Below are 17,186 nucleotides of genomic sequence, written 5' to 3'. Positions count from 1 at the left end.
AAATTCAGTAATAAATCTAATCCAGTAAACATCAACGTTTAAAAACTCAGAATTGTGTCGAGTGCTTTAGCCACCATTTGCCGCATCACTCTCCAGGATTACGCGTTCGAACTTTTTCATACAAACCGTGCTGTGCACACATCAGATGGTTTGCGGAGCATGTTCCCGCTGCTACCACAGTACCACTAGACCAGAGTGATCTTATAGAATTGTATTTTTTCAGGTGGTAATTTCCATCTTGGCCGGGTCGCTGTAGTCCCTTGTGCACTCTTTACCCTTTCGGTCCCCAATATATGCTTTATTTCGTGCGGACCACCGGCATCGCACTAGTTGAATTACTTGGCGTTGGCTGAGCTTTCTGCCACCAGGATGATCCTCTTTATCTTCCATATTTAATTTGGAGGGTGTGTTTTGCTCAAGCAGTAGCAGCTGCGCTGCGCTACACCAACGCAAAGCAAACATTACGGATTTACGGTCATCCTGTGCATCTGATCATATGTATGGATGCTACAATCACTCGAAATGTTGTCTTAACAGATGATTTATCGTCTATGTATAAAAATTATCGGCCAAAGTCCAGTTATCATTAAATTAAGTAAGTTCTATGATGCTGTCATCACTTGGGGATGTAGCTCAGATGGTAGAGCGCTCGCTTAGCATGCGAGAGGTACGGGGATCGATACCCCGCATCTCCACGTTATTTTTAATTTTTATTCCATTTTTTCCTTTTCCTCCACTGCACCCTATTATTAGTCTATTTTTACATACATCTTTTTAACAGGGAGTGCCAGCTCTTTATAGTAAAACATGTATACCTATACCAAACCATAGTTGCAGCATACATCTGAAACTAAAACTCATTGCAAACAGAAGCCTAAGAAAGAGTAAATCTCATTTTCTTAGCAATATTCACATAATCACAAGTTAAGCCGAACCACATCAGCTGAAAATCTGAAACAACGCATCAATCCAGGCATTAGGCAGCGATATGAGAAAAACAGACCATTTGCCATGAAAGCATGGCATGCTCAATGTGCATGTTAGAGCGGGAGCAGCAGAACAGGGCATGGGATGAATTCAGCCAGCAGATTGCCATCGACATGCTTTGAGTGGATTGCCTCCATGCTTAGCACAACCAGATCTAACTCCAGCTCATCAGCAACTTCCCCAATTATTGCCGTTGGTTTCCTCCCTTCCCCAAGACGCTCCATCAGTCCAAACTCCGTAAATCCACCTGGGCGCAAGCATGGGTGTCATCATTACAGTAACAAAATAGCAAGAGTGCAAGTAGCTTCAATGGCTTGACCTTCTGAGAGATGCCATCTGATGCTTGACATCTGAGTATCATGCTCTGGGAATGACTCCTTAGGTTTATCATCAATAACTTAAACAACAGATTCAGAATATATTAGTCTTAAGCTGTGGGGACGAAAAGTTTGCAACACCAGAAGAATGAAATGTTTCAAAATGAGACCATACCAACTACAGTAATGTTTGCTCCGTACTTCTTAGCTAGAGAAGCGGTTGTGGCTGCAGCCTGATACATCATTCAACCATTAAAAAGGGTAAAACACTATTGCCAGTGATGGTGAAGTAAAGAATGTACAAAATAAGTCAACAACATAAAAGGTATTAATAAATCTTCCTTACTGAAACAATCACTATATACATGCAATACCAGAAATAAAATTGCACTGCCAATCATTCACCAGATCTGAGGGTCTGGTGCTAAAGTCATGCAAATCAGAAATGATTACAACTCACATGTTGCGGTGACTATAATAAAAGAGATGTGGCTATCTATAAATTCTGTATGGCCTATATCTTACATGTTCAAACACCATAAGAGATTAGCTATGAATACATATAAACGATTGAAATACTTTGAAGAAACTGATGAACCTGTCGTGTGCCTTCAGAAAGGTAAGGGTTGCGATCAGTGACTGGAAGCAGAACATGTTTAACTTGTGAGAGAGCATCAACTGCCAAAGTGCTTCCAGATTCATTCACTTCAGCCCTCACTGATTATCCAAACGTCATAAATACTAAAAGTTAGTACCTTTCGGTCGATTAAAGAGTTAAAGTACATGGCAAGCGATAATAAAGGATGCTCTTCTATCTATAGGAACTAAAGCACAAACAAAATGGGTGTTTTTCAGCATTAAACAATTAAATTCCATCCGAGCCATTCCTTGTCAAATAGAAAATGGTATCATACATCCGTACTCTATGACCTATCTTTCTGGAGTCAGGGTGAACATGTTCACCTATGTATTTGATGGAATGGAATCCCCTACCCTGTGTTAAGCAAGACAAAATGTTTTGGTGAACTTCACAACTAAAAACTTTGACAGGAAAAGAAATAAACTTGGCACACTACAGTTACAGGCTTACAATTCTATATATTATTCCTTTAGCACTGCCTTATCAGTACAACCACGGTTAAAGCAAAAGCTGGCCAAATGAAAATCGGATTATGAAATCACTCTACGATTGATCCAATCATCCAAATCATCTCTGTAACATTATTAAAGAAAATAAGATGACCGAAGACTCAGCGTCCAGATAGAATTAAAAATTCCATACTAAAATGCTATCCTAGTTTGCAATTTGGCCAGTACTACTTCCTGCGAAGTCCAACTCAAGGTGTGCAGTTCGAATCAGGGTGTGCTTCCTGAACAATGTATCACGGTGAAGCAAAAGGGAAAGCATGATTTCCACCGCAAGCTTCTGAGAACCAAATGATGGTACATAATAAAAACTGATGCTTGATTAAGCTTCGACGTCAAATGATGGTAAGAACGGGTAATGGTTACTGGGTTCGGCACTTGAGCCACTTCCAGTCTGACAAATGAGCACAGTAGTATATCCAGAAGAGTAGAAGACTCCTCGTTCAGGAATTTCTACAAACAGCTTCCTAGTTCCTACAGTCAAACGAATCCGCAAGCAGGCGCCGCGCACCGAGCAGAGGCGAAAAGAAATGAACTCCATGTCTCCATTACCTCCGTGCCGGGATCCCCGGCGGCGCGCGGCTGCGAGGGATACGGCCTTCCTGGCGGTCGGGAAAGCGGCGAGCTCCGGCGCGGTGCTCGCGCGGACGCGGGAGACCGGAGCGGGGAGGAGCGAGCTTGCGAAGGCCATGCGGAGAGATTGGATTGGCCTGCCCTGGAGTTGAGGCTCAAATGGCTGCTGTGGCGCGGCGCGGCGCGGCGGGCGAGGGGAGAGGGTGGCGGCTTCTGGAACGGCGAGGAACGGGTAGCGGACAGACCGAGAGATTCCGTGGAAACGACGGTGACGGGGGGAGGAGGGACAGGTGGAGGTGGCGGCGCTATACCGGGGCCTGGACGGTGGCCCACTGGAAGGATGTGGATGGATAAGTTTTCCTAGTGCTCCTCTTTCTTTGTTCCTTGTAATTTTTCCACGTGACTGGTCAGCATGTACCAATTTTTTTTTGTCTTGTTTTTTTTTCCTGGATGATCTCTATCATAGCTGCTTTACTCTAGCTGCTCAACAACATCTTTTGTCTGGGATATCTTTTCTTGTTCCGAACGTTTGTCCGTTTGTACTTGCACTGTTTTTTTATCAATTTATGTAGCTTATAGTGGAGTAAATAATAAAACATATATGCACATTATATTGGTAAACAAAAACCATTTTGGAAATACGGCAATGTGTCCCGCTGCTGTAGACTTAATTTCACGGCCCCCTACTTGGAAGGTGCATTTTTATGTTGTATAATATTTTAAAGAAAAAAAGTCAATTTTACTCCTCTCACCTATTTACTTTGTCCGCTTAACCTCCGAACAAAATTTTGGCTCATTTTACTCCCCCGAACTATTTCATTTGGTTCAATCTATCTCTAATTAGATTTCTCTTTTTTGTTTCTTCGTGTACGAGTTGAGTTTTAATTTCAGATTTTGTCAGTTGTTACAAAAGTATATTGGAATTTTTTCATGATTACTTTTTGTACAATTTTATATATCTAAGATCAATTTCAAATTAAATATTCCTAACCTATGAAAATAAACATGAAAAATTCTTAGTATAATTTTTTAACATAAATCATCATGTTTTGTATCTGCTGATAAAATTTGAACTCAAAGTTCAACTCATACAGGGAGAGAAAAAAAGAGAAATCTAATTAGGGGTAGATTGGACCAAATGACATAGTTCAGGAGAGTAAAGTGAGCCGGGAGGAAAAAAAAGAGAAATCTAATTCGGAGTAGATTGGACCAAATGAAATAGTTCAGGGGAGTGAGTGAGCCAAAATTTTGTTTAGGAGTTAAGTGGACAAAGTGGATAGGTAAGAGGAGTAAAATGGACTTTTTCCTATTTTAAATCACTTATTTATCGAAGTCCTTTTCAAGTTGAAGCGGTGGCCTCACTTTTCTTAGAATCAGCGTTTGTTCAATATCCTTCCAGGTAGCCATAGATGCTATTTAGAGTACAGCGAATGTCACGTAATGGCTTAGAGCAATTTTAATAATAGTTCCTACTTCGGATCCCTACCTTATTGAGTAGGGGCTACCCAAATTTTGGGGTCTTGTTTTCTACCATCAACTTCAGCAAAAGCCCTCACAAATGAGGCCCTACTTTTATTCTTACATGTGGGGTCCATTTGTCAGTGTTCAATCTATATTTTTAACATGTGGAAACGAGAAACAAAGGTCGAGTGGGTTGCCTCCCCTGGCATCCGTGGGAGATGGGGCTAGAGGGCGGATTTGGGTGCCTCCTTACTCTAGAGATCCGAGTAGAGATCCTGTTGGAGTGGGTTTTTTTTTCCGATCCCTACGTGGGTAGAAGCTTGAATAGGGATATTACTGGAGTTGCTTTGATACATGAACAAGAAGGGATGATTTGAGAAAAAAATAGTTATATGAGATCAAGCATATGCAAATTTCAAGAATTTAGTAAAACGTGCTCAGAGTTTTACTTCATGGATCCTCCCATAACTCTAGTTAGAGTCTTAGAGTCCTAAACTAAGGGGCCGTTTGGTTCCCAGGGCTAAATTTAGCCCCTGTCACATCAAATGTTTAGATACTAATTAGCAGTATTAAACATAGACTATTTACAAAACCCATTGTACGGATGGAGGTTAAACGGCGAGACGAATCTATTAAGCCTGATTAGTCCATGATTTGATAATGTGCTGCTACAGTAACAATTTGCTAATGATGAATTAATTAGGCTTAATAGATTCGTCAAGCCGTTTAGCCTCCATCTGTGCAGTTAGTTTTATAATTAACTCATATTTAATCTTCTAATTAGCCTTCGAATATTCGATGTGACACAGACTAAATTTAGCTAGGATCCAATCGCCCCCTAAGTTGCCACAACTGCCACAATTTTGTTCCAGTCCTTCTCGACATAGTATGTCAATTTCTTCTCAGCTTTAATGCCCACTAAATCTAAAGTAAAGCCGTGGACCGGTTGCTTGGTTTTTCTTCCAAGGAAAAAAACATGTCGCGGGTCGCTACTCGGAACCATCCAGCGCATTCGCTTCCGCCGTGCGTGACCGATCCGATCCGACCCGACGCAAACGACCAAAACCCTAGCCGTCACAGCGCCGCCCCCCCAAATCATAAACCTCCACCTCGCCGGCGGCAGCCGCGGCGGCGATGGCGTTCTCGGGCCGGATTAAGCATCTCGTCAAGAAGTACGGCAAGGTGGCCGTCGGCGTCCACATCTCCGTCTCCTGCGCCTCGATCGCCGGCCTCTACGTCGCCATCAACAACAACGTAGACGTCGAAGCCGTCTTCCGCAGGTTCGGCATCTCCCCGGGCGTCGCCGTCGGCGGGGAGGCCTCACCCGCCCAGGCCCCCGGCCCCGCCGCCTGCGACGAGGCCCTGCGCGACGCCGCACTCCCGCCCAGGCCGAGTGATGTTCTTCAAGAAGGGCCGGAGCGGCCGCCGCGCAACCGGACGATGGAGCTCGTGGCGTCGAGCGGCGGCGCGCTCACGCTCGCGCTTCTCTGCAACAAGGCGCTGCTCCCCGTGAGGGTCCCCATCACCATCGCGCTCACGCCGCCCGTCGCCAGGGCCCTCAGCCGCTGGAGGCTCGTCAAGAGCTGATCTGTGAGTCCGTCCACCGATTCGGATTCTCTGCAATTGTAGGATCAGAGCAAAAATTGATGCAACCTTCACCTACTTGTAGAATGATGTGGCTGTTGTTTAATTCGAAAGAGTTCCTGTCGAATAATGGTGCTGTGAAGCTGAATTCTGTTCTAGAGAAACATGAAATTGGAGAGCAACAGATCAATTTTTTTGGCTTTGTTAGTGATACTGTCATTTGTCACTCTGTCGTTTACATGGTATTCACCATAACTGAGTGGATTTCTGTAACAATTATCTTTGGGTCATAGCGATGCTCCAGATGTCTATGTTTACTTATTTTTTCTAGTGTCTGGGAACTATTTAGTTGATGTCCAACAAACCTTCAGCCATCTATTGGCCAATTTTATTCCTTTTATGCAGAGTCTATGGGGATGGGATGCTTGCATGACCAGAGCCCAATGGAATCAGTGGTAACTTGGTTGTGATGAAGTTGTGGGCTTAACATGTTTTGAACACCAGTATTTGCCATGGGGTTATAATAATAACATAATTGCTTAATGCTTATCAGGGTGGAGCGGTGCGTCATTTGTGCTTCCTTAACGACTTAGTTTTTCTATTTGGACACAGGGTTTGCTACTATTATCATACAAGAGAGAACCTGTCGGAAAAAATTGTTGTGCAGAAATTTTAACGATGAATTTAGTGCAATAGCTTTTTGGGCATACTTGAATGATGGATAATACGTATACCCTCTATTTTTTGGTCAATACTAGCATATGGAAATTTCTTGGCAAGTGCAATACCATATCCAGAACTCAAAATTTCATTTGCCCATGTCATGGCAATCATAAAATTACTGCCTAAAAGTTCAGATTGAAGTCCACAGTATATAGAAAAGTTCCTTTGGGTCCTTGCACTTAATATATTACTTCTTGCTTACTGTCGCTATCACTTCTGTGCCTGTTCTTCAGGTGTTTTCATCACAGCTGCTCTGGGAGATTGGTGCATCCAGGATCCACCTTCCAGGGCCGTCCTGCAGTGGGTCAAAGACTGAAAATGCTGTAAAGTACTCTGTGCTGCTGTGTGGTGCTGCAGATGCGTTTGTTAAATTTTGTATCTTATCACGGATGAAAGCCTTGGAGCAAATGTCTCGCGTAGAACTTGAATTATTCTGTGAGCTTCTTGCAAAACGCCACACTGATTTTTTTTGTAACATGGACGCAAAGGTTGACGAAAATAAGCTCTACGGTTGATGCAATAGCTGTATTCTGTTTGGTCCAACTTTGCCTATTTCATTGAACTTGGCATGCCATTGTTCATCGTTTGTTCTGTAATCATGTGGATTGACCCTATCAATTGACAGTATACATTCGTATGTGCGGGAGTTTGGGGTGGGAACTGCGTCAAGATTCGCGCAGTTTGGGAGTTGGTTCTTTTGGACCGCCCGATCTTCTTTAGTGAGTTCCTGGCTCCGTCGGTCGTCTCCCTTCTCATTCCCCGGTCTCCCACGCAGGCACAGCCCAGCGCCCCAGCCTCGTGTCCCGCGGTCTGAAGACTCCGCGGGAGGGGACGCCGCCGCCGTCCGGCAGCCTCTGCCTCCCACTGCTCTCCGCCTCTCCGGCGATCGACTCTCTCTACTTCCCGGCGAAAACATGATCGTCTGCGTCGCCGTCGTCGGACACCAGGTCAGGAACCCCCGCCGCCCACTCGCCCCTCGCGTCGGATCGTGCAGATCTGATCCGATGCGATCTCACCGCGGACGCCACATGAGCTGAGTAGAAGTCTCACTTTCTGCTGTCTCCTTCGGTGGTGCAGAACAACCCGCTGTACCTGCAGAGCTTCACGGAGGCGGACGACGCCCTCAAGCTCCACCACATCGTCCACTGCTCCCTCGACGTCATCGACGAGCGAGGTAGCTAAGCGTCTCTTACCCGCGCGCGCCCCGTTTGCACATCGTGATCCAGATCTAGGTGGCCTTGTTTTTAGCGCTGGGGTTCTACTTGTGCGTGTCCGTACGCATGCTGTTATGATTTGTGGAGGAGGCCATGGTTGTTAAATTGTGTGCTTGTTACTCTGAAGTTAATTCAAAACTCAATTAGGATCTGCATCACTAGTTTCAGGTCAGAGGAATCAAAATCTAGTCCTGCAACTATCTATTTACTGTAAATATTAAAGATTAGAGAATCCATCCAACTTGTGCAAAAGGGAGCAGATTGAAATCATGTGGCATATTATTTCAAAAAAAAATCATGTGGCATATGGGACAAAAACTTGCAGTTGCCAAATTTGCAGACCTGCTTTGTGAGGAGTTGGACATGCGTAGAAGCACGGTGGTTCTAGATAATTATAACGGACTGTGTTGTTTCCTTCCATCTCATCAGAGTAGTCTTAACTCGTGTGGTTCTTTGGCATATAGTGTTGGATACAGACATCACCCTTTTTCGAGTGCTGTTCTTATATCATTTTGGTTTGTAACATTTATATTATTTGTTTTCTTACTTGTCTCTACATTCATTCTGTTGACAGTAAACAATCCTAAAAGGAGTGCGCCTACATTGAATGAGACATTTTTGGGTCTTCTCTACCCAACTGAGAACTACAAAGTGTGAGTATCTTTCAGGAATTAGTTAGTGCCTAATTTTCTCGATGGCATCTGACCCTACTGAAACTTAAAAGATCTATCGCTTCTTTTTTCAGAATTTTTTGCACTTAGATTATTCACGAATAAGTTGAAACAATGGCTATCAACTAAATATTTATGTGCCTCCGTGTCACCAGCTTCTGAAAGCACAGCCCTTCTTGATGTTGTGCTGCCAATTACTAACAGATTGATTAATTATTATGATCTACCATGTACAGTTATGGCTATTTGACAAACACAAAGGTCAAATTTATTATGGTCACGACTGATCTTGATGTCAAAGATGCAGATGCCCGAAATGTAAGTTCTTACATTGTTTAACTGTACCATTTTTAGTGAAACATGTTAATATGTGTGTCGAACATGCATACACCATATGTAATATTTCATTTCACTGGGTAGTACGGAGATATTTGCATTAGTAGTACAGCTGTTCAGTTTCTCAGTCAAAGTTCTGTAAAGGAAGGGTTCTCTGAGAAATTCTGGAGTTTTTTTTTATTTGGGGATGCACTGAGATAAGCTTGTGTAACCAATTTTAGTTTACATGATATTTGATGCTTATGCTTGCCTCTGCTATGTGGGTAAAAGAATACCAGCTCATGTCCATCTCCGTTTGCTCAGTTTTTCAGGAAATTCCATGCCGCATATGTAGATGCTGTCTCGAACCCCTTCCATGTTCCAGGGAAGAAGATTGCTTCGAGAAGCTTTGGCGCAAGAGTAAGCACCATAGTGAAGTCCTTCGGTTCAGGAACGACTGGTTGAATTAAAAAGCACTTTTGTCAGGCTTCCTGTAATCAAATATTGTTCTGTCCTGCTGATAGACGATTTACTCTCCATTGTGCACTACTTGTATGTTGAAAGAGGTGCTAGTGTGGTACTGAAGAAAGAAAGATGGTTGTTCATTCATTCAAAGATTGTGCTTTCTTTTTCTTCAGTCACCTGTTCCCATCCTGTGTTGTTATTTGCTTTGTCTTTTGCATGGGCTGCCTCCTGCAGTCACCTCCTGTCTGCTCTTAGCTGCAGATGGGAATTGCGCTTTTCAGAGCATGGGCAACTGTGGTTGAGTTTCAGTGCAAGTTCAGTGAATGGCTTTGAGGATGCATACTTCGGATGCATGTACAGTTAAATATTGATAAGGAGCTAGCCCCTTTGCTTTTCATCAGGCAGAGCTGACAGGAATTTCCATGCACCTTCTCTGAACCTAAAAAAGCTCAGTGAGTTTGGGTTAGACTTGACTGGATCCTGGTCTGGTCTGACCAGTCAGTCAGTCAACCGTCGCATGCCGAAACAACGAGATGAAAATCACACTTCCAGATGATTGTCCTAAATTTCTAAATCCTAATACGAACTGACGAATAAACATTTGCTGATACTTCAAAGCATGATGTTTTCGTTCATGATCTATTATTGATCTGGCCAGCTTTCGCAGTACGCAGTTTCACACTCACACAGGAGGGGTTGTAATAAGGTGACACCTCACTCCGGTCCCCTCGCTCATGAGGATTGCGGCCACATGCTGCGTCAGGTTCACTGCCCGGGGGACAGATTGTCATCTGAAACGCACTTGCACTAACCAATAAGGCATGTCCCTGCAGTGTCGGGCTGCCACTGCTCCTGTGAGCCAGCTCCCGTTGTGACGACAGGGTGCCCAGCCCAACTGTAATCACTCGTCTTGAGGATCCCGTTGATGGCTACCGTACTCCATGTCATTTGATTAGCTCTCTACTCAAAGGTCATCAAGAGTTTTTTTACGTAGATTTTGCTTTGCAAACTGTTAACATCAGAACTGCATTTTGGGCTGCAGTAAAATTAGGCTTCATCAAGCGGTTATGTGTTTATACGCATCCTAGCCACTTCGGTTGGTTTTGGACTGCTCCCTTGGTTTGCGTACTGCGGCTATGCGAAGGGAAGGAGCCCACGTCGAGGTGGGATCCATCCATGAAGATTTGGCAGTTTTGTTTGACCACATGTATGTAACTGCAACAGAAATCATTCAGGGTTAATTAGAAAAAGATATTTCGGTTTTATTATGACTACATTAAGACTTTGTTTAGCTAGCTTTATAAAAGACGCTTGAGTTCTGCTTAAAAAAAGATGAGTTAATTAATCATTTACAGATATAAATCGACATTGCCTGAACTCACATAATTTGAGGACTTTGTTAGTTGCTAATAGAAAAACAACCGCTTGACTACTGCTAACCACAGCGTCGCCTACTATAAATATATACATTGATGAGCTTGGTTAGCCAGACACAGCTTGTATTCTCCCACAGCTTAACAATCTAACCTCTTATTTTTTTTGGAAAGTAACTAGTTGCTTTCTCTTAGGGGCAACCATTTTCTATTTTAGTTCCTCCTAATAATGTTTCTCCGAAAGTGTTTCTATTTATTGGAAAACCATTTGCCAAACCAAGGTTTCTATTTTTGTTTCAGGTACTTTGAGTGAGAAACAAGGAGAAACCAAGTTTTCATGGGTTTCTCTGATCCCTTGTGTATTCTAAAAGTACAAACGTTTAAGCTAGTTTCTATTTCCAAACACCATGGGTTTAGATTGTTTAGCGGGGTTTCTACGTTTTCTGCTAAGAAACTGAAACTGAAACCCTACCAAATGGTGCCTAAGTCCCTCTTATCGGCCATGACACATTTACAAACTAAGATATTCACTTATATATGGAGGTAGGAGTACATATAACACATAGCATAACTGCAATTAATTTCTTCTTCGATCATGAGATAAACCCAACATCACTTCCGGCATCAGAAAACCCATCATCTTTCCTGCTCTTTCTTAGTACTGATAACATGCTTAGAATAATACAACTGCCTATAGTGCATGGCATACATATGGTGGCACTGAAAATATGCATGGTTTATAGCTACTTCTATATACATCGAAAGGTTCATATTTCATCAATCCTGGAATAACCATATAGATGGCTCAACTTGCCAACCCCAATGTATTTCAGAGTTGTGAAAAAAAAACAGAGCACATAGGTCGAATTAGTTTAAGATGGAGAAAAATTTAATTTGCCCGGTCGCATAATGAGAAGATGATAGGCTAGCTAGTGTCAATATACAACCTTTCATGAGGTCAACTACGTGAAACTAAGGACAATCATCTTGTCTATCTTCACTAGGGTGTAAGTAGAAGTCTCAAATTTCTTCACTACTTATGCTTCAATATAGTGGCTAATGACAAAATTTCATGGCCTACGACAAGGATATGCAGTACCAAGCTTGTTTAGTTAGAGCTTCATAATTGCTTTCTTTCGGTCTCTTTACAGTTATCTAGCTAGGCCCATGTTGAAAACTAAGACATCATTCACTTATCAAGATAGGAGTATGTATAACATATCACAAAACTAAACATCTTTATTACCCCTCTTCAGCCCTAGGCATCATCACTACCACGGTACCACCAATATCACGAAATCATTATCTTTTCTGCTTTCACAGCTATAACATGTTGCAAAAATACTACATGCCTGCAGCAAGCATATATATGGTGGCAGCGATAATATGCGCTCATACTAGGTTTTTGTACATACATGAAGCTTCATATTTCAACAATCCTATTAAATATGTAAATAATTAACTTCCCCATTCATGACGAACAATAGAAACTCGAGAATCAAAGTAAGTCGGTAACCTAAATCAAAGCAACATGGCAATTGAACTCAAGCAATGCTTATATAGAAGAAAAATGCCAAATAATCTGCTTTGAGCAGGGAAGCTTCTATATGCATATGCATGTACGGTTTCTGAACAACATATACAACAGAATGATAATTTCCTAAAATCAAGACAGATCCATCCATCCTTGCTAAAAATTCGACTACTAAAGCGCAATTCCTAGCTCGAATTCAGAAAAAACAATGCCGAAATGATGAAATGTCTAGTGTGATCCCGATCGATTGATGAACACCCTCGCATGCGCATTGGAACAATTAAATACATGATCTACATGCACGCTGCTTTGATGCACCGCATCATAAACTCTGTCTGATCATCCATGGTGCCAACAATCGGATCAGTAGTCTCCATTTATACCATCAATCACATCACACGGAGCATATATCAGAGCTAGCAAGACTAGATCCCGACCCAGCATAGATCAGAGCACCAGAAACAGCGACCAGGGCCAAGCACTAATATGATGAGAGAACGATTATACTGAAACAAAAGAAAGCAAGCCCGATGATTTATTGCAAAGGGAAAGTTTCTTACACTTGATCTGCAGGCTCCAGATTATGACTCTCCTAGTGAGAGAAGAAGACTGCGAGAACAAGCACAAACCGCGCAAACTCCAAGCTACCCCCTAGGGATTAGGGGTAATTACAAGCAAGCATCTCTCCTCTCTCCTCCCCGCTCTACCTCGTCAATTCCTTGATGCTGAACCTCGCGAATCGCGCGGTCGCCCGGTAGATCTCGGCGATCGTGCGGTAGCGCTTCGTCCTCCGCTGGCTCCCCGGCACCTCCTGCTCGTCCTCGTCGTCTTCTCCATCGCCACCGGCGCCGGCGCCGAGGGGCAAGGCCAGCTCCTGCGCGGGCGCGGGCGCCGGCGGGGCGTCGTTCACGGAGCTCGGGGATGAGGATCCCGAGGCGGCGGAGGCGCCGCCCCCGCCCGTGGACGTGCTGCTCCCGCTGAGCCGCGTGAGGACCTCGGCCGCGTCGAGCTCGAACGGCGTGAAGTCATCGGACGCGGACGCGGGCGGGAGCGGCGAGGCGTCCGCCGTCCCCTCGGGCCCCGGGGGCATCCCGGCGTCCGCTGGCTGCTCCTGCTGCTGTAGGGTTTCCATGGACGATTGGTCTGGGTGGGATGGGAAGAGATGGCGTGGACGCGCGTTGGCTGATTTTGCCTGCCTGCCTGCCTGCGCTCCGGCCTCGCTCGCTCGCGTTCTCTCTTGGCTCTAACCTCCTCCCAATTAATTTTCCTTTTCTTTTCCCCTTTTATTTACCTTTTTGGCCCTCGTCTATCGTCTTGTTCCGAGTGTGGTGTGGTTCGCCCATTCAGGTCCCAAACAGACCGGCTCGAGTCCGGTTGTGGTTGTGTTTACTGTTTAGGCAACAACTTACCGTTTTGAAAATTTTGCCGCCGGCCTTATTAACCGCCTGATCTCAAACCAGAATTTGAATTGCTGCTTAACAAAAAAGAGAGAATTCAAATTACTGAGCGGATACGCGAACCGGTTACTAGATTTGAGCAAATTTATTTTTGGCTAGAAAAAACACAACTCTATCTTTAGATAGGCATCTTATAATCTGCTACACTAAAATGTGTCATTGACGACCGATGCCAATCTCACGTGTCAACAGTACTAATTTCATAATTCTTAGCCTCAATCAACCACAATGATTTCAAATAATGGTTATATAATTTTTTTTACCGTCAATGGATAGCGTGTGCATCGCATATATTTATGAATTTCACATGCGCGTTCCATACACATGCCTACAAGATCACAAGCTTGCCTACACTTACTGTTTTTGAAATTTTAGTGCAATCGCATTCATTTCACCTTGTATTTTAGACCAAATCCTAAATGTAGAAGTTAATTGTATCACTATGACAAAACATCTAGAAGTTTTCCATTTATATATACTTAGTATATACCGACTACTTCCCCATCATGACCAGTAGTGTTTGAAACTACAGAACCAAAATAAAATTGGTTGCATAAATATATCCAATGTGACAATTAAACTGATTCATATATAGGGGAAAGAACATGTAACAAGGTGCATAGAATTAATTGAGTGCCAAAATCTATGCGCGTGGAAGGTTGCATAACTTCCATTATCTCCCTCCACCATTTTTTTTATCAATGTGTACAAGACTAAAATTTCCTTGAATCATTATGATTTCATCTGTGCATGTGAATCAGACTACCAAATTGTAATCCCCTAGCCTGAATATAGGTAAAAACAGTGCTAAATGATGATATATGTAAAGTAGTAAGTGTCTTGGATGGATGAGTGTGCGTGGACAAATTCATAGCCTGGATCGTATCAAATATTTGCAAACAAATGATGTTTAAATATTTTGCATCAATGGATACCATGTGCATCAAATTTATTTACGACATGAACTTCATGCGCGTTCCATACACACGCCACACAAATTCACAAGCTTGCTCAGGGCATTAGGATCAAGCTAATAATCAGGTTAACATACATTTAGATCATCTAGTCTCATCCCACTATCTAGCAATAACAAAGATCAGGTTATAATTTAGTGTCATTAACCCAATCTAGAGAATCAAAAAGTGCATCCGAAGTCCAAACAAAGAACCACCTATATATTGATCAGAGAGCCATTGACGAAACATGTGTAGCAGCTAGCTCGCGTAGAGATTCAAAGCCAGTATGAATTGATCCTGGAGATCAAATTCACCACGCACAAAAGCGTAAGAATCGGGATGCATGTTCAGATACCTGAATTTCTTGTAACCAAACAAAGGTGGCACTTATGGCTCGGTGGTCAACTAGGTAGAAAAAGGATTGACCTTGACAGGTTGTCAAACTTTTATAGTAATATAAGGTGTGCCGGTGATGTGGTACCCACACATAACTTCTGCTCTCTCCTTTTCTTGTGCTTTTGGCTGGTGGTTCTTAAGGGCGTGTTTGGATCATCGGGCTAAAGTTTAGCCCTTGTCACATCGAGTATTCGGATACTAATTAGGAAGACTAAATATGAACTAATTATAAAACTAATTTCAGAAGTCTTGGGCTAATTCGCGAGATGAATTTATTAAGCCTAATTAATCCATCATTAGCAAATGGTTACCATAGCACCATATTGTCAAATCATGGATTAATTAGGCTTAATAGATTCGTCTCGCTAATTAGTCTCTATTTGTGCAATTAGTTTTATAATTAGCCTATATTTAATACTTGTGCAATTAGTTTTATAATTAGCCTATATTTAATACTTCTGATTAGTATCCAAACATCCGATGTGACATGGGCTAAAGTTTAGCCCCTAGGAAACAAACACCCCCTAAGTGTGGTTGGCTTAAGGCTCTGTTTGGATCCATCAACTAAAGTTTAGCTAGCTAAATTTAGTTGATTTGGATCCAAACAGGTCAGCTAAAGGACCAGCTAAAACTCCTCCCAGCTAAAAAATCCTTTTGCTAGTTCCACCCAGCTAAACCAGCTAAAACTGTTGAAAGACCAAAATGCCCATATGAGTTTGGAGATATTACCCACTGCCACATAAGCATTAACTTCCCCTCCTCTCGGTCCAATTTTCCCGTAAGCCGCCCCGTCCACTGCGCCGCACCCATCAGACTTCCCAATCCCTTTTTCTTCTCCACGCCGCCCGCCCCTCACCTTCCACCGCGCCGTCCCATCCCACCTCTACCGCCAGTAGATTTCCGCCGGCGCAAGATGGTTCGCTTGGAGGATGCCACCGCCGTCGCCGTCTTGTTTTGGGAAGCCAATGCCTCGCCCCACAATCGGTCGTTCATCCCCACATTCGCGTCAGCCTCGGCCCCCAACCACAACGGTGCAAGCTTAAGCACGCCGGCCTCATCCTTTGTCGACTGAGCTATTGGTGAGCTAGACCTGAACTCTAAGGCGTAGGACATCGATGAATTGTCCTTTATGGACATCTTGGGTGCATCGTTGGCCGACGCGCTCCGAGCGGCCTCAGATGGCATCGACGGTACCCAGACAGGCGTCCCCCTTGGAGGTCGCGGCGGCCGTGGGGCCGGTGGCACCCGCGGTGGCAGTGTCCCAGGTATCGGCCATGGCACCCTTGCTTGTGGTGGTGCTGGTGCTGGTCATGTATCCAACGTCAGCCATGGTGACAGTGTTGCGCCACCCTGTCCTTCTGTAGCGCAGCCTTATCAGGCTTCTCGGTCGACTGGCCAAACTTCAAGTGCCGCTGGTGGGCGTGGCCGCGTTCATGCTGCAACTTCAGAGTCTTATGGCGCCTCACCGGAAGAAGAAGACGATGTCGAAGAGGTTGTTGGCCATGGAAATCAGGTGAGAAAGTGGATCCAAACTTAAGTTGCGGTGTACGTGGTTGATAGATTGTTAGTGTGTTAATTGTTAATTGCTTCTATTTGACAAATGCTAGTGCCTCACAAATGTTTGTGTGTTAATTGTTAATTGCTTGTTTCACATGGATATACTTCTATTTTCTGTATAGAGATCTTGATTAGTAATTTCATTATTCTATTATGAGTGCTCATGGTATGTTAATCTGAATATGAAATAGGAGGGTAGCTTTGACAAGGCTAATTGGACCAGTTTCAACAACAATATGGTGTTCTATGACCTTTGTGTTGAGCAAATAAGGGATGGAAATAGGAGCACAAGTAGTTCAAGAATAGATAGGATCAACTTAAGGGCTTGTTCACCTTTTGGATCTATTGTAACAAACAAAGTGGACTCGGCAAGACTCCTCAAGGCGGTATTGTGGCAAGCGAAGTATTTTGGGATAAGCACACTAAGGTAATTGTCCTTGTTCTGTTTGTCTCTCCA

At 43.5% G+C, this 17,186-nt stretch overlaps 3 protein-coding genes and 1 non-coding gene across 4 annotated transcripts; 3 read left to right on the top strand and 1 right to left on the bottom strand.

The window, feature by feature from the left end:
* Positions 1-622: 622 nt before the first annotated feature.
* TRNAA-AGC (transfer RNA alanine (anticodon AGC)) lies at positions 623-695 on the top strand. Its single transcript has one exon. It is a non-coding gene; the product is annotated as a tRNA-Ala (tRNA).
* Positions 696-875: 180 nt separating this feature from the next.
* On the bottom strand, positions 876-3,326 carry LOC117842076 (uncharacterized). Its single transcript, XM_034722427.2, has 5 exons — positions 3,003-3,326; positions 1,903-2,021; positions 1,480-1,537; positions 1,307-1,384; positions 876-1,234 (listed from the first exon to the last, which is right to left on the bottom strand). The coding sequence occupies exons 1-5, from the start codon at positions 3,139-3,141 to the stop codon at positions 1,041-1,043; spliced, it is 588 nt and encodes a 195-aa protein (XP_034578318.1). The 5' UTR covers positions 3,142-3,326; the 3' UTR covers positions 876-1,040.
* Positions 3,327-5,440: 2,114 nt separating this feature from the next.
* LOC117845984 (uncharacterized) lies at positions 5,441-7,311 on the top strand. Its single transcript, XM_034727080.2, has 2 exons — positions 5,441-6,074; positions 7,025-7,311. The coding sequence occupies exon 1, from the start codon at positions 5,619-5,621 to the stop codon at positions 6,069-6,071; it is 453 nt and encodes a 150-aa protein (XP_034582971.1). The 5' UTR covers positions 5,441-5,618; the 3' UTR covers positions 6,072-6,074; positions 7,025-7,311.
* A 221-nt stretch (positions 7,312-7,532) lies between these two features.
* On the top strand, positions 7,533-9,628 carry LOC117845985 (uncharacterized). Its single transcript, XM_034727081.2, has 5 exons — positions 7,533-7,738; positions 7,869-7,965; positions 8,580-8,658; positions 8,913-8,994; positions 9,316-9,628. The coding sequence occupies exons 1-5, from the start codon at positions 7,706-7,708 to the stop codon at positions 9,454-9,456; spliced, it is 432 nt and encodes a 143-aa protein (XP_034582972.1). The 5' UTR covers positions 7,533-7,705; the 3' UTR covers positions 9,457-9,628.
* Positions 9,629-17,186: the final 7,558 nt, after the last annotated feature.

Source organism: Setaria viridis, chromosome 2 (genome assembly GCF_005286985.2).
Source record: "Setaria viridis chromosome 2, Setaria_viridis_v4.0, whole genome shotgun sequence".
NCBI lineage: Eukaryota > Viridiplantae > Streptophyta > Magnoliopsida > Poales > Poaceae > Setaria > Setaria viridis.
This window is presented reverse-complemented; position numbering and strand designations above follow the sequence as displayed.

What these genes read in the sequence shown, in the direction of transcription:
- LOC117845984 (XM_034727080.2), top strand. Translation starts at nt 5,619, where the DNA reads ATGGCGTTCTCGGGCCGGATTAAGCATCTCGTCAAGAAGTACGGCAAG.
- LOC117845985 (XM_034727081.2), top strand. Translation starts at nt 7,706, where the DNA reads ATGATCGTCTGCGTCGCCGTCGTCGGACACCAG. An exon ending in CGACGTCATCGACGAGCGAG is followed by an intron (nt 7,966 to 8,579) that starts GTAGCTAAGCGT and finishes TTCTGTTGACAG; the next exon opens with TAAACAATCCTAAAAGGAGT. An exon ending in AAGATGCAGATGCCCGAAAT is followed by an intron (nt 8,995 to 9,315) that starts GTAAGTTCTTAC and finishes CCGTTTGCTCAG; the next exon opens with TTTTTCAGGAAATTCCATGC.
- LOC117842076 (XM_034722427.2), bottom strand. Translation starts at nt 3,141, where the DNA reads ATGGCCTTCGCAAGCTCGCTCCTCCCCGCTCCGGTCTCCCGCGTCCGC. An exon ending in AGCAAACATTACTGTAGTTG is followed by an intron (nt 1,385 to 1,479) that starts GTATGGTCTCAT and finishes CTGTTGTTTAAG; the next exon opens with TTATTGATGATAAACCTAAG. An exon ending in CAGATGGCATCTCTCAGAAG is followed by an intron (nt 1,235 to 1,306) that starts GTCAAGCCATTG and finishes GCTTGCGCCCAG; the next exon opens with GTGGATTTACGGAGTTTGGA.